The sequence below is a fragment of the Elaeis guineensis genome, chromosome 1 (assembly GCF_000442705.2).
Source record: "Elaeis guineensis isolate ETL-2024a chromosome 1, EG11, whole genome shotgun sequence".
In the NCBI taxonomy this organism is placed as follows: domain Eukaryota; kingdom Viridiplantae; phylum Streptophyta; class Magnoliopsida; order Arecales; family Arecaceae; genus Elaeis; species Elaeis guineensis.
The window spans coordinates 167,835,259-167,850,998 of NC_025993.2; the positions used below are offsets into that span (position 1 = coordinate 167,835,259).

At 41.1% G+C, this 15,740-nt stretch overlaps 2 protein-coding genes across 2 annotated transcripts; one reads left to right on the top strand and one right to left on the bottom strand.

Annotated features, from left to right (window-relative positions):
* The first annotated feature begins 2,441 nt into the window (after positions 1-2,441).
* Positions 2,442-9,826, top strand: LOC105060233 (proteasome subunit beta type-3). The gene is made up of 7 exons (XM_010943845.3): positions 2,442-2,599; positions 2,703-2,884; positions 3,005-3,112; positions 3,458-3,547; positions 7,834-7,918; positions 8,476-8,570; positions 9,501-9,826. The coding sequence occupies exons 1-7, from the start codon at positions 2,594-2,596 to the stop codon at positions 9,547-9,549; spliced, it is 615 nt and encodes a 204-aa protein (XP_010942147.1). The 5' UTR covers positions 2,442-2,593; the 3' UTR covers positions 9,550-9,826.
* A 789-nt stretch (positions 9,827-10,615) lies between these two features.
* Positions 10,616-15,446, bottom strand: LOC105060232 (plasma membrane ATPase 4). Its single transcript, XM_010943844.4, has 13 exons — positions 15,197-15,446; positions 14,980-15,099; positions 14,776-14,874; positions 14,535-14,672; positions 13,782-14,423; positions 13,533-13,652; positions 13,306-13,428; positions 12,785-13,196; positions 12,172-12,686; positions 11,904-12,077; positions 11,468-11,650; positions 11,203-11,384; positions 10,616-11,081 (listed from the first exon to the last, which is right to left on the bottom strand). The coding sequence occupies exons 1-13, from the start codon at positions 15,242-15,244 to the stop codon at positions 10,985-10,987; spliced, it is 2,853 nt and encodes a 950-aa protein (XP_010942146.1). The 5' UTR covers positions 15,245-15,446; the 3' UTR covers positions 10,616-10,984.
* Between the last annotated feature and the right edge of the window lie 294 nt (positions 15,447-15,740).

A 15,740-nucleotide genomic window follows, 5' to 3' on the forward strand; every position in this document is an offset into this window, starting at 1 on the left:
GTATGGCCATCTTAATAAATGTTTTAGTTTTTGACTTAAAAAATGCAGTCAAACACATTTATTCACCTATCTTTTGTTATTGGATTCTCGTTTTGAAATTCTATCACAGAGGAGAGTATGTATGATGTTGAAAGCCCCTCAATATTTTCTGATGCATGGCTGGCTTTCCAAGGTCCTTGGAGTGTGTTTAGGGGGTCAACATGGGAATTGAAGCCTAGAAAGCATCAAGCATTTCCCACAAAGAAGTTTCAAGAGTGATGGCAGAACTTCTGCCAAAAGCTTGTGCCGTCCATCAAGCTATTAAAAAATGGGCCTCTGTTGAAGCAAGGGCTGGTCTGGAGGCCAAGCCACCATTGATTCCTCATGGATCCCTGCCACTTTTGGGTTGCGTGAACGATGCCATTGGAACTAGGGGCAGGTGTATGTGTTGAATGGTTGGAGGGCTTGGCTCCTGGGGAATTTTTTGCCATGGTTTACTAGGGAATGAATGGCCCAAGCCATTATATCTTCCAATTAAAACGTTCTCCCTTCGGAATTCACTTCATGGAAGAAGATGATTTCAAAAGAAACTACATAATGGTGTTCTTTGAATACATGGAAAAATGGACCAAAGTTGCCTCAATTCAAAGATAATTGAGTTTTGCATGCATCACCTTCTTCTTTTTTCCCCCTCTCCCCTTTTATAGCAATAGTGCTGTATCTTTACCCAACGTTAACTAAGTCTTCATCCTAAACTAGTTGGGGTTAGCTACATGGATCCTATTCCTTCATTCTACTCAGTTTAGGGCCACACTTTTTGAAAGATGTCTGTAATGGTGCTATAATAAACATTATTTATCTTCAAAATGCGTTGTGCGGAATGTTAATGTGAATGAACTTAGGATGATATGGTTGATGCATTAATGAGGTTGTCTGGCTCTATTCAGAATAAAGTTTCAAATTGTTTTATTTGATGATACTCACACTTGATTATTGCAAGGATTTGGAAATTCTGCAAATATACACAGGGCACAGTCTTTTGCTGTATGATTGGATCATGAGAATGGAAGGTTCCACGGTGTTATCATAACTGCCCGGTTGGATTTTGTTTTCAGAAATGATGCCATGAGTGGAACCTTATTATTTATGATGATGGTAATCTGATATCCTAATTCTCTATATAATGAGCCCTAATTTTGAGCTGTTAGTTCGGAGGGAGGTGGGCTACCTTGATGCTCTTTTTTGAGTATAAGGTTAACCTGATGCTCGCAAGACTATCTCTGGCATCTCAGTGCCTTAAGCTTATAAAATTGTGAATCACACGTATGACAATGTAGAACTCCCTACTTCCTGAGTTCTCTCATGATTCATTAGCATCAAAGCATTTTATCAGAGGAGGGTACGGCTACCATGTCCTTATTAACTTTTTCGAGCCTTTTCTTTGAGTGATGCATGTATCAGTATCCTACCTATAGTATCTTGCCTAATTATTTGCATTATAGTTAATAATATTTTTAGAAAGATATTTGATTCTATGATATTACAATTATGATATCTATTTTTATTTTAAAAAATCTTTCAGGCATCCATTTCACTTATGAAGAACCAGTAAATAAGAGGTAAAGGCATCACTTAAGGTATAATAGCTTAGTTTAATAGATCCGTAGCCATTGGAATTAGATCTCAATAAAGAGGTAAGATTTTTTAAAATAGACATTTTATTAGTCCAGGATCTTTAAAAAACTAGTTTAATAGATCTCATACTAATTAAAACTCTAAAGGCATGTTTAGGATTGCCTAAAATAAGTGTTTTTGTTACTTTTAAAACAAAAAACATATATATATATATATATCATCAAAAACCTGTTTTTACAAGAATAAAAATGGTAAAAAAAAAAGAAAAAAACTCGATAATCTGACTTCTAGCTTCCCTTCTTGTAAAGGCAAGTAACGATTTGAATTCTTCTCAAGAATCTGAATGGATACCAAGAAAGAAATAGAATTTAAAAACTGTAAATTTTATGTACGAATGTTGAATGTGTCCTTCTATGGATTTTTTTATCCTTTTCTCTTTGATTTTTTTTCTCTTCTTGCCTTTTCTGCGCCGGTTAATGTTGGCATCATGAAAATATGGAATTTTGATTGCTATTTCGTTATTGATAAATAGCCCCTGAGGTTTAATTTTAGTTGACATCATTAAAAAATTTTGACATTACGAAAACATGAATAACTTATCGTTTATTGTGCTGATATTGTATGTTTTTTTTTTTTTCTTGTAAAATACTCCGGTTGGTATTTAACGTTCTATCTTTATAAATAGTTAAACTTGTGTCTTCCACATCATTAGATTTACTTTTGTACACATAAGAATGATCTCCAGCCATTGAAGCGTGCTAGATTCTTCACCCTTCTTGCGATCGGGTCCGTTAACCGGCCTGATCTAACATAACGGAACCCCTTATCACTCTTTTTTATATTTTTCCTTGCTTCCTCTCCAAGTCGGAAGAATTGAAGGAGAGAAACCCCTTGTCCATTTCCTATCTGCCCCTGCTCCTCCCTCCGCTCTCCTCCATCTCCGCACATACCTGGCCGCCTTCTTCTTTCTATCGCGCCAATGTCGGTACGTCTTTCTGCAAAACCCTAATCTAAGTTTTTCCTTTTTGCAGTCTCCGCGATCAAATCAATCAAAGGCTATTTATTTGTTTATTTATTTTTGGTTTCAGATCTTCGAGTACAATGGGAGCGCCCTTGTGGCTATGGTGGGAAAGAACTGCTTCGCGATCGCGAGCGACCGGCGCCTCGGCGTTCAACTCCAGACCATCGCCACCGATTTCCAGAGGATCTTCAAGGTCCACGATAAGCTCTATATTGGCCTCTCCGGCCTCGCCACTGACGCGCAAACCCTGTGAGCAAAACCCTAGCCATCGCCGCCTCCGATTCCTTTGTCTGCCGTGTAGTTTGTTTTGATTTTGATTTGATCTCTGCTCTTCGTTCTCGTTTCTTGTGTGGTGGTGTGGGTTTTAAGGTACCAGCGGCTTGCCTTCCGCCACAAGCTCTATCAGCTGCGAGAGGAGAGGGATATGAAGCCCGAGACCTTCGCCAGCCTCGTCTCCGCTCTTCTTTATGAGAAAAGGTTTCATCTTTCATTCTTCACTTCTTTTGCCTTACAATTTTTTGAGCCCTTTATGAGGAAACATCAGAAAAAAGGATATCAATTATTTGCAGAAATTTTAAGTAATGCTTCTATTAGTCTCAATTCAGTTTGGAGGGATTTTCTTTTGCGCTTAACAAAAATTTCCCTGAATGATATATCTGTGCGCCGACTCTTTTTCTTTTTTAGTAGTCGATGATGTAATCAGTCAGATGTCTGATTATTTCAGAAACTAATTGTCCTTATTTTGCGTAATTTTTTGCTTATTGAATGTACATGATTTTTTTAGCTACATAACATGACACAGGGCTTTTGATCATGCTGTAGGTTTGGCCCATACTTTTGCCAGCCAGTGATTGCTGGATTAGGAGATGACGATGTGCCATTTATTTGTACTATGGATTGCCTTGGTGCCAAGTATGTTTTCTCTTTTCACCTTTTGTTTTAGTTAATCATGGGAATTGTGATGTTTTTTGTTTACAATTAGTGCCTATTTAGCTGCATCAAAATATTTAGTTGGTAGCACTGTCGCAGATTTTGCTGATAAGCATTAAACTTCCGATCACCAAATTTGGGGAATCGTAGATACAGAAGTCCTTGGGAACTCTTTATATAAGACTTCCATGATTTTGCATATATCTCTTGTATATTAATGTGTCTATCCATGTGAGAGTGATGACGGGCCTTTGTATGATTATTATCTCAGTGTGCTGGTGGTTGAGATTCCATTTTGTCACAATAAACGTGTATGGATAGCTTTGTTTATATCCCTCAGAAGATATCACAACCGTCACAGTGATTTAACCACCATGATAGTATGTCCTGGATGAAAAATCAAATTTCCTTGCTTAGTGGAATTGTGAATAGGTGCTCGTAATTGGTTTTGTGGGGTGACTGGCCAAAGAAGTTTGTGGTTCAACAAAATTTTTGAATTTGATGTGCCTCTTTATTTGTGTTACCACGTAAAATGTTTAATGGTAGAAGACATATTTTCAGCAGCAATTATCATGCTTTCTGCATATGTAATTATCATGCTTTGATCAGTAATTATCATGCTAGAAATTGTCACTCTTTAAAGACATATGATGGGTGTTCTTGTACCAAAGGTGTGGTGAACAATGATGATGTTTTGCACACGAGCAAAGGATAATGCAGCAATACTAATTGATTTTATTGGAACTAGAAACAACATTTTCAACTATTCCCCTTGATGTGCTGGCAACCTTCTTAACCTTGCCAATTAATGGATGACAAAAACTGTAAGAACCACCAATATATTGGAAAGATGATCATGACAATTTAATTGAGGAAAATGTTATAAGAAAATCTTGTTCTTAATGTATGTTCAAGAGAAATATAGAAAAGCTTTCAGGGTTCAAGCAAGGCAAAACAAACATAGTATATTGTTGTAATGGGATGTAATCTGACCACATAATTAAGGTTGCTTGGAAAATAAGGACTCTAGGAATCTATATTATGATTTCCTTGTCTAGCTATTGTGGTATTTCAGCAGGATGGAAGAAGATTGCTTGTGATTGGTTATTGTTGCTTACATCTATAATTTGTTGCTGAGGGAGTGTTAATCTAAAGGGATTTCTACATCAATATTTCATGCTGCAGTATTTATTTTGAGTCAAGCTGAGTGTTTGGACTAAATTATCTTGAATTTGGACTGAAATATTTTGGGTTTTTTTGTAAAGAAGATATATAATCATTTAAATAATATGTGTAGAGATTTCACAAAAAAAATAAAGAAAATGGGGAGAATAAGCATTGCTAAAGACTGATGTGGAAACTCCCAAAGTATCTTTCTAGAAGTATGTCATGGTGTATCAGAGTGTCAAGCCTTCTATTGTTTTCTAATATTGAGTGCATGAATAGATTTAGGATGCATGTGTGGTCCTTTCAAGCAAAGCACATATGCTGGTCATGGAAAGGGAGGTTTATAGGGTCCCTTCATTAATGCTTTGCAACCACTCTTAGGTGGTATTTGGTGCATTACATAGATAATGTTGCTATGGTAATGTGATTGCAGAGAGAATGTAATTACCTGATAAAATTACAGAAAATCTTATATTGTAGTGTTTGATATGTGCAGTAATATTGTTGTAAAATTATAGGGAATCCTACATTGCAGTGTTTGGTATACAATTTAGATTACATGGAATATAAGTTAATTTTTTCAAAGTACCCTTTTCCTTGCTTATTGATTATTATCTATTTTCTAGAGAGACAACTTGATTTTAAGACCAATCATTTTTCGTGACATCATCCATTATGTTTTTTTCCTATTTTCACCAATTGGGACTGCCCATTATTTATTTTGATTTATTTTGATGGGGGTATTTTGATCCTGAAGTTATTTTGTTGCAAGATTGCAGGATTGTAAAATTACATGTAATCACATAGCCACCTCCTAGGCAATCAGATTATCTCTTCTTTAGGTAATGCTGCATTACATGTAATGCAGCATTACCTGTGAAAGTAACGAAACAAACAGTATAATCTAATTATCTGTTGCAAAATTATATGTAATCCTATCATGATTACATGCTACCAAACATCCCCTTAAAATCATCAATTTGGAAGCCATTTTTTATTTCTAAATATTTTCTCTGCTAGAGCTGCATAATTTCTTATTGTGTAGTGGGCACATTGTCACACATTTACCAAACGTAATATTGTTATGACAAAAGAAATTTAAAGCCAATAAACTCAAGAACCTTGAGTGAGAGGGCATCCAGGCAAAAATATGTGGTTGTCCTCATTATCTTTGTTATTTGCATGTTTGAGGTGCTGATTTAAACGAGGCAATCTTTGAGTGGGATAAGGCTTGTTGGTTTAGGTGGAGCTGAAGGTTAAGGTAATTAGTATCAAAAAAATTTTGCACCACATGCCCAAATGTCTAATGGGAACTTCTTATTTTTTTATTATTTTTTTTTTACAATTTATTAGATCATTTGTTTATGACATCTGACACCATTAAGCTGTTGGATCAAACGACCAGGGTAGTATGTTTTTTGGATAGATCGAGCCTTTGTTGTTAAAAACAGGCTGACACTGGTGCATGTGTTAGCTTCACCAAAATTTCCAACATAAAGTGTGAAATATTTATTAAACTCACTGCATATTTTGAGAGTTGAAGCATTCCAAAGATGGGTATGTTGGTTGATTTTTGATTGGAAATGCAATTTCAGTAAGTCCTCTCTCTCTCTCTCTCTCGCTTCGCTAGGGTTAGGGCTAGGGTTTTCCTTGGCCCTCTCCCTTCTTCTCTCCCTCTCTCTTTTTGTACCCACTAGGGTTAGGGTTTCCCTTGGCCCTCCCCCTCCTCCCTCTCTCTCTCTCTCTCTCTCTCTATCCCCCTCTCTCTCTTGCTCGCTCCACTAGGGCTAGGGTTTAGGTTTCCCTCAACCCTCTCTTTTCCTCCCTCCCTCTCCCTCCCACCCTCTCTCTCCTTTTCCCTCTCCCTTCCATCTTCCTGTTTTAGTACACTCAAACATAGTACGGTACAGACTGATACAATATTGAAATGGTCGTTGGTCAGTACAACCACTAGTACTGGTTTGGCAAACCTTGGTTGGAATAATCAATTTTGTCCGGATCCATTGCTAGTACTAAGGGCATAAGAGTATAATGTCTAGTGGCTGGTTTCTCTAGGGAGCATTTTGATGATTATAGCCGGCCTGACAATTCTTGTTTTGGATATTGTAGTGGTGACAGGCAAGTAGTTGTGATGATACAACTTAGGCTTGGTCTTTTGGGAGTCTGATGATTTTAAAGCGGCTGTGTTGAGATTGGTGGTTTCTAAATACAATGGCCGGAAGCAATAATTGGGCTTAATGAAAATATGATCAGATAATCAGAGATTTTAAAAGGTTCAGCTATTTGTCAATTGGAAGACGTACATGTGGGAAGACAAGCAACTCTTGCCAGCAAAATAATTGGATATAAAAATTAATGGTCCATTAGCAACTTCTCATATTTGGTTAACTACTTTTTCTGAAGACTCCTATGAGACTAATGCTAACTAATAAACTTCATGGATGAACTTTTATGGCAAGAAGACTAACGGTGTACATGTTGGATACTTATGATGAGAAATTTGGTGAATGCAAACTTTGGGTTTCAAATGAAGTCTACTCTCTCTTTTTTCCATCTTTTTAGGGTTTAAAGTTAGTTTAACCCATAACTTGTCTCATAGTTTGGTGATCCAGACAAAAGTGAGGATCTCATAAAATTTTTTTCAGGTACATGATACCCTAGAGTGATAATTTTGGTTGGAGAATGGAAAGATAGATGAATTCATCTAAGTCTGAGGTTTAAGCATGTTTCTAGACTGTTCTTCAATCATCACATCATATGCTAGTAAAACTTAAGAGAGAAATTCAGGAAAGTGATGTGGACAGCTATTTTGTTATGTTTCCTGAATGCAAATTGATTAAGATGCTAGAATCAGTTAAAATACATATAGAAGACATTCTATGCATGCAAGAAGGTAAAATCTATGAAAAGTGCACCATAACATCAGCAGGCTCATGGCTATGCATTTTGTCATTTGTGAAATTCAGGGGGCCATTTTGAAATTCTATTTATATTAATAAGCTCTGATCATTCTGACATTTCTTTTAGTATTTCTTTATATATATTTGTTGTAGTTGTTTTGATTGCATGCTCATCATGTGGTTATCTTTTCTTGCATGCAGGGAACTTGCCAAAGACTTTGTTGTTTCTGGCACAGCGTCAGAGTCTCTTTATGGTGCTTGTGAATCCATGTACAAGCCTAACATGGTTAGTAGGCTTTCCTTAGATTGAGTACTCTATATCACTTGCTGTCTCGTCCCTTCTCTGATTTTGTTCCATCTGTATACGAACTTTCTAGTCAAATACATATGATGGAAAGTACAAATATTATGCATGCTTAGTACTCATATATCAGCACTTGCAATAGTGAGGTTTTGGGTTCTCGGGATGGAAAAGCTTTTTCCGGTCATACTCATAGATTCATCTTGACGAGCATCGGGGGCTTGACATTTTAGATGTTCAATAAGAACTACATAGTGAATGAAGCTACAATGTGCATGCCAATCAGAGCGAAAACTAAGGTCAGTTAAGTTGAAACTTGAAAACAATGGAACATGCTCATGCAAACCTTACAAGACACAAACACCGACCATGCGAAGGGGAAAATCTTGACTCAATCGAGCCATTTAGTTATACTACAGAATTGCAAAGGAAGAAACTTAAAAGATGGTGCCTTGTTCTTTTTTCATTTTCATTCTTTATTTCGATGACTGCACCTTAATGTTACCTTTTCCCTTTTATTATTATTTTTTTCTTGTTAATAGGAACCAGAAGAATTATTCGAGACAATCTCACAAGCACTGCTGTCATCTGTTGATCGTGATTGTTTGAGCGGTTGGGGAGGGCATGTCCTCCTTGTGTAAGTTCATTTCTCTTGCTAGACTTTCCAATTATTATTATTATTTTTTAACCTTTTGATTTAAGTAATCTATTTTTATTAAAGATAATGTAAATATTGCAATCGAAAGAGAAACTGTGACTCAAGGCACTGCCGGCATGATGAAATGATTTTGTCAATTTCCTATATTGATTGCAGTATGCAAACTCAACAGTAGAACCATGAATGTTTGTTTCAAGCCCTGTTGGTATCATTGAGTCATTGTTTTCGATAACTTTTTCAGATAGCATATGAGTCTCCAAAATTCTCATCTTTATGCTAACCTAATGCTAAAATAAAGTTAAATTGCACCAAAATTTATTTGAAAATCATGTCTAAGATTTATTATGAACATTTATTGTGTTTTTTGTTTGGACATGCTCAATATGCAAGGTCCTAGATGACCTTATTAACTATTATAAGTTACCTACATTACCAATCAGGTCCCTGGAATATTAAAAAAATGGTTACCGTTTGTTAATCTCCAAATTTTCAGCTTTTCTTATCTTAATGCAGGATAATTATCATTGATAAGCTTGGCCTTTTCAGTCTTTATGTGACGGTCATAATTACTCCCATTTCTTGCTTCTGCTCGGTTCAATGGTGCTTTTCCATAGAAGAGTACCGGGCAGAAAATGTGTTTCTCTGAAATCTGTCAAGAAGTTAAAAATATGATGGTTAACTTTTAATATCTTTTCTCAGTAAAACAAACACTAGACGCCCTTGGTGCATGATGCATCTCTTGCACGGCATATCAGATTAACATGCTTTGCTGGTGTAGTCGTCGTCGTTTTTTCCCTTTGCAAGTTGTGCATTTTGGTTGACCAACAATAGAAATTTGATGTATGTGGCCAACAATAGCAATCTAATTTTTATTGTTTACTGAAATGTGGCATTTCTTGCTTTCTGCAGGACACCAACTGAAGTGCAGGAACGAACATTGAAGGGAAGGATGGATTAATTTAATGAAAACTAAATACTGGCTATTTGTTCCCAGAAAACTGCTGCTCTGTCCTCCAATTGCAGAAACTAACAAAAGATGTTTCATCGAGTCTCTGTTTTGTTGGACTATAGTTTCTTAAACCTGAGAATTTCTTTTCATCCCTACAGTGTTTTTTATTAGAATTCAATATGGAATCTGGATCCGGCTAGTTGCCGTCTACTTCTCGCCTTTGATTGATTCGGTTAATTTATGAAGTGAAAAGTATATATATGATTCAGGAGGTGGGATTTGTGCTGCATGTTATTTCATGCCAAGAAAAGTTGTAGCTAAGAAAGCCCTGGGAAAATTAGTTGCAAGACGGGTGACTCGGGGCTGTTTCTTTTTATGGTCCAGGCATTCGAGAAATTCTTCAATCTTATGGGTGATACGATAAGTTCATATTTCTACATGGGAGATAAAAACCAAGGCATGAGTTTTGGACAAGATCACCTGGGGAATAATGGAGAGAGGAAATCGCCCACATTTACAGATCATAAAGCTTCTGCTCTCCTTAGAACCCGATTTGTCAACTGCCTTTGGCTTGTGGTGGCGCAGGGTAGCTGGTGATAAATCCATAATTGATTTCACAAGATTTAGACCATATAAGTATGGATAAGTTGATCATTTTTTGTCCCCTTAATCGTTTTTCCTGAGAAGTATACTCATCCTGAAGGTTGCAATCTGGTAGGCTTAAAAGGGCCATAGGAGGATGATCCTACATGCCATGATCAAAAGTAAATCAACATTTTCGATCCAATTCGAATATTCACAACATGTAGGTTCGTTCAAGCGATTTCCACGTTTCTTCTTTCACTATGGGAGAAGAAATCTTCAGCTCCCCCCTGGTTAAAGGCACTTTGCTTGATAATATGTTCAAGGCTAACTGCACAACTAAAGTTTTGTTTTGTTTTTTTTTTTTTTTTTGGTAGAAAACTAAAATTTTGTTTGATAATGTGATTTAAATTGTCCTGCAGGCTGGTTGGAACTTGATTTTAGCTTGCAAAGGTAGCATGCATGTGACAATTCCATAGCAAACACTTCTGCAAAACGAAACTGAATCCAAAATTTCTTGTATTCCAACAGGGAGTGACAAGAGAAGGAAAGAAAACAGAACGTGGAATGCGGACGCGGGACAAGCAAGGCGTATCATAAGAACTTATCCATATATAAAACCATAGTAGGATAGCCCCAGCCAGTCTCGCTCAGGTTTTCTGATTGCCTTCTGTTGAATGCCTAAAGCTGAGTCTATGTCCGTTGAATTAATTAATCAGACCCCTTGTTTACAACAATATTCTCCCCAACACCATCCCTCCTACCAAAAGTGACGCAGAGAAAAAGGAAAAAAATGCAATTAAAACATCATCCCTCCATCCACAAGACTCTCAATTAATATATATATTGCCTCCTTGCTCCTTTAAACCGTGTAGTGTTGCTGGATCGTCTCAATGTCCAGTCCCTTAAGCTTCACGACAGACTCCACATGCCCCTTGAGTGTGTGCAGCTCCCTTAGCCTGGAACAAACCATTGGTTAATATCTACCAACATCACATACATAATTGTTGCCAAGAAAAACAAAGTATCGATCTCTGTCCCACCGATTCAATCTAACGAGCTTTTCACTCATTAATTTACCTGGCAACCTCCGCGCGCCTCTTGGCCTGCTCTGCGATTTCAGACAGCTCTCTGTAGCTGTTCTTGTCGTTGAAGAGAGCCGAGGTGTCCGGGGACTGGAGGCCATGCAGGGTGCGCTGAGCCATGGCCCATTGTGCCTCCCTCTCGCCTCTTCCGTAATCCTTTTTTGAGGTGAAGGCCGTCTGTGTAAGGCAAAGTCAGCAAGGACAAAGGACGAGAGTTGGTTCCAATGGAGAATGTTAGTTTCTAACAAAAAGAATCTCACCTTGTTCTGGAGAAGGTTGTCCCAGGCCTTGCCACTCAAAACATAGCGGGTGATGAACTTGAGGATGTCTAGAGGGATGTAGGTGATGACGCTGTATACCCAGATGAATGCAGCCCATCCCCATCCAATGCCCTGGATCCTAGCAAAGCTCCATGATGCGTACACAGCGATGACCGTAGCCACCTGATAATAAGAACGCAAGCATCTCGTCAGCGGGGAATAATACTACAATCAGTTTTCTTTTCGTCTTTTTCTTTTTTTTTTTTGGCAGTAAATTGTGAACACTATGCTGAGATAAGGATCTAGTGTCACCCCAAGGGATCTGCAAGCAGTTCTATATATATATATATATGTATGTATAGAATTTTGAAGTTTTATAGCACAAAATTGTTATGGGCCGGAGAGTGATTTGCTGGGATAAAAAGATGAAGCTCACCAGCTGCGCAGCGATGAAGGCAGTGACCAGCAAGAGACCAGGGCGCTCGATGAATGACCAGCTCCTGGACCGGGTGACGAAGATGAGAGCTTGACTAATAATACTAACTTGGAGGTACAGAGCTGCCGTGAGCTCATCTGTGTTGTCTTTGATCGACTTCAATCCAAACTTCTCCTGCACCATTGGAGAACAAAACAGATCAGTCATCATCACATGCAGTCAGTCTACTGGTTTGCAGAAATCAGCAGAAGTGCGTGCTGGCACCCACGGTGGCAATATCGGTATCGTGGGCGATCCAGAAGAAGACAACGGTCATGACCGCCATGTAGGCACCGAGGACTACTCCGGCGGCAAAGATCTCCTTCAGCTTCCATGAGTCGGGGACAGGGGAAGGCTTGACGCGGTCCTTGGAGATGGTCATGATGGTGCCGTCGTTGAGAATGGCGATGATGAGGACCATGAAGGGCGAGAAGTCGAAGCGCCAGATGAGGGCGATGAGCATGAAGCCGAGCACGATACGGATGGTGATGGAGACGGCGTAGATGGTGTAGTTCTTCATGCGCTGGAAGATGGCACGGCTCGTCAGTACAGCGCTCACGATCACACTCAACCCGGGCTCCGTCAGCACGATGTCCGACGCGCTGCGGGCCGCGTCGGTGGCATCCGCCACGGCGATCCCAATGTCCGCCTTCTTCAGTGCAGGGGCGTCGTTCACACCATCTCCGGTCATACCGCAGATGTGCTTCCTCTCCTGCAGCCTCTTCACAATCTCATACTTGTGCTCTGCGACGTCAAACAGGGATCAAAATCACCATCCATGCCTCCAATTCCTTCCATTAATTTAAAGTGGAGCATGAAAGAGAGACATGATTAATTGTTACCAGGGAAGACTCCGGCGAAACCATCAGCCTTCTCAATGAGCTCATCGATGGGGAGGCCGGCGACCTCGGTGTTCTTGTCTCCGAGAAGGGCGGACGAGGGGTACATGTTGGTGCCCATTCCAAGCCTGCGTCCGGTTTCCTTGCCGATGGCGAGCTGGTCGCCGGTTATCATCTTGACGTTGACGCCGAGGTTGAGGGCACGGCGGATGGTCTCCGCGCTGTCATGCCTTGGGGGGTCGAATAGAGGCAGAAGTCCCATGAATTGCCACGGACCACCAGCGCTCTCCTTGTTAGCCTCAGGTATCTCCTGCCTAGCAACACCAAGTGACCGAAGCCCACGGTCGGCGAACTTGTCGATCATCTCGTGGACCTTCTTCTTCGCATCGTCTTTCAGGTTGCAGAGATCGATGATCTGAAAGTGGTGATTGGGAAAAATTCAATCATATACTAGAGAAGAAGAGGTCATGTACTCCAGAGTAGGTAGTATTATGTGAAAAAGGAACGGCATTCATTTGGTCGACCTGCTCAGGGGCACCCTTGCTCGCCCTGTGCCACTTGCCGTTGGAGTCGATGTAGGTGATCGCAGTGCGCTTGTCGACAGGATTGAAGGGCAGGAAGTGGATCTCCTGGATTCCAGCTCGAGCCTGCGTGCATAGAGATCATGTTCAATTCCCATGAGGCCAACAAGGATCAAGTTTTCAGCCTAGCTGGTACTGCTACATGTTTACACTGGACAGCCATCGGTTACCTCCTTGGGGTCGGCCAGCATTCCAACAATGGAAGCATCAATAGCGTCCTGGTTCTCGACCCGGGAAGCCCTGGCGGAATACAGAAGCACCGTGTCCTTGTCCATGTCCTTGACGAACACCTGCAATGACCAATAAAAAGATTACTTATTAATGCACCAGTTATGACAATCATTGAATCAATCAATACTTACCATTCTAGTCCATAATCTAAGCTTAGCTTTTATTGTGCATGCATGTTGCGTAAATACCTCGATCAAGTTCTTATCGACGGTGAGCTTGTTGAGGGTGAGGGTGCCGGTCTTGTCGCTGCACAGCACGTCCATGCCGGCCATTTCCTCGATGGCGGTCATCCTCTTGGTGATGGCACCTTGCTCCGAAAGCCGGTGGGATCCGATGGCCATGGTGACCGACAGCACGGTGGGCATCGCAATGGGGATGCCACCAATGAGGAGCACCAAGAGGTTGTCGATGCCATCCCTGTACCTGCGGTGCTGGATCGGGTACATGACGATGATCTCGATGAGCATGCCGACGGCGATCGAGCAGATGCAGAAGTTGCCGATGGCGGTGAGCACCTTCTGGAAGTGACCGACATTGTTGGTGCTGTCGACAAGGTGAGCAGCCTTGCCGAAGAAGGTGTGGACGCCGGTGGCGATGACGATGGCCTCGATCTCACCCTGCTTGCAGGTGGAGCCCGAGAAGACCTCGTCGCCTGGGTTCTTGGTTACGGGGAGCGACTCGCCGGTGAGTGCAGACTGGTCGATCTTGAGTGGATCACCCTCCAAGAGCCGGGCATCGGCCGGGATGATGTCGCCGAGCTTAATGCTGATGATATCACCCGGGACAAGGATCGCAGCCTCCTGCTCGGACCACTTGCCATCCCTCAACACCTGCCGCCATTTCGGCCACCCATTTCAGTAAGAAAAGAGATAAAAAAACTCGTGCATGGGGCGAAACTAAATTAGAATTGGCACTCAAATTGGTGACATAAGATAGAAGACCTTGGTCTTGGGGGCAAGACCGGCCATGAGGGCCGCTGCGGCGTTTCCGGCGTTGTTCTCCTCGATGAAACTGATGGTGGAGTTGATGATCAGGAGGACGACGATGCCGACGAAGTCTTGCCAGTCTGGAGGCTTACCCTGTTGCATGATTTGGAGTCATCATCGTTGTCGTCGTGCATGGTCATGACCGATGATAATTAAAAGAAAATTTTGTAGGTTGATGCAAGGTAGAATTACGTACTCCGCCGTTGGCCAAGACGATGGCCATGATGGCGGCAATCTCCATGACCCAGGAGAGCGGGTTCCACATGAACCCCAAGAATTTGAGCAGCTTGCTCTCCTGTGATCAGCATTCGAAAACAAAGAAAGTACGTACGTTAGCTAATATGAATACTCACTTTTAAAATTTGAAACGGGGAGAGAGATTGCAGAAAGGTGTACATACCTTCTTCTCTTCGAGCTTGTTGGGGCCAAAGATCTGGAGACGCTGCTCCCCCTCAGCGGAGGTGAGTCCCTCCCTGCTGCATTTCAGCTGCTCGAAGACCTCCTCAACCGGAATGTTCTCCTGAAGAAAAAGAAAGAAACGAGTTAAAAGAATGAACGATCGAGCCAAATGTGATTCTTGAAGACAAGGTATAGAAAGCAGTATATATATATATTACAAGATCAACGGTCTCGTTTTTGATCTGCTCCAGCGAGATGCCCGCCATTTTTTTTATTTTTTTTTTTCTGATTCTTTTTAGGATGAATAGAGCGAGACAGAGAGCTCCACTGTTACAGCAGAAGAAGGGGGTGGAGGAGAGGACGGATGTCCTTTACTCCTCCTCTCCTTCTCTCTTGAAGCTCTCTTTTGGGAACCTCGCTCCCTTCTACCAGGCCTTCATGGACAGAAGAAGAACAAGATATCTCAACGGAAAGGAAATGGCCTGGATCTCCCATCCCTTTTTATAGCAGGGAGAGAGGGAGAGGCGGGGGCCCCAGTCTAGGGCCACCCGCCTAAACTGGACACTGGCATCGCGGGCTGTCGCTGGGAGGTCAGCGGTTTGATCGGCGACGTGTCGGTTGTTGCGGGGGACAATGGAATGGCCGCAACCGACGGGTGGAGAATTCGTTACAAGTCCAGGGCGAGGAGAGAAGGGTTTTATTGTCCATTTAACTTTAGCGGTTCTCAAAAAAAATCGGGTCCGCTATGCCTGGTTTTGTTTC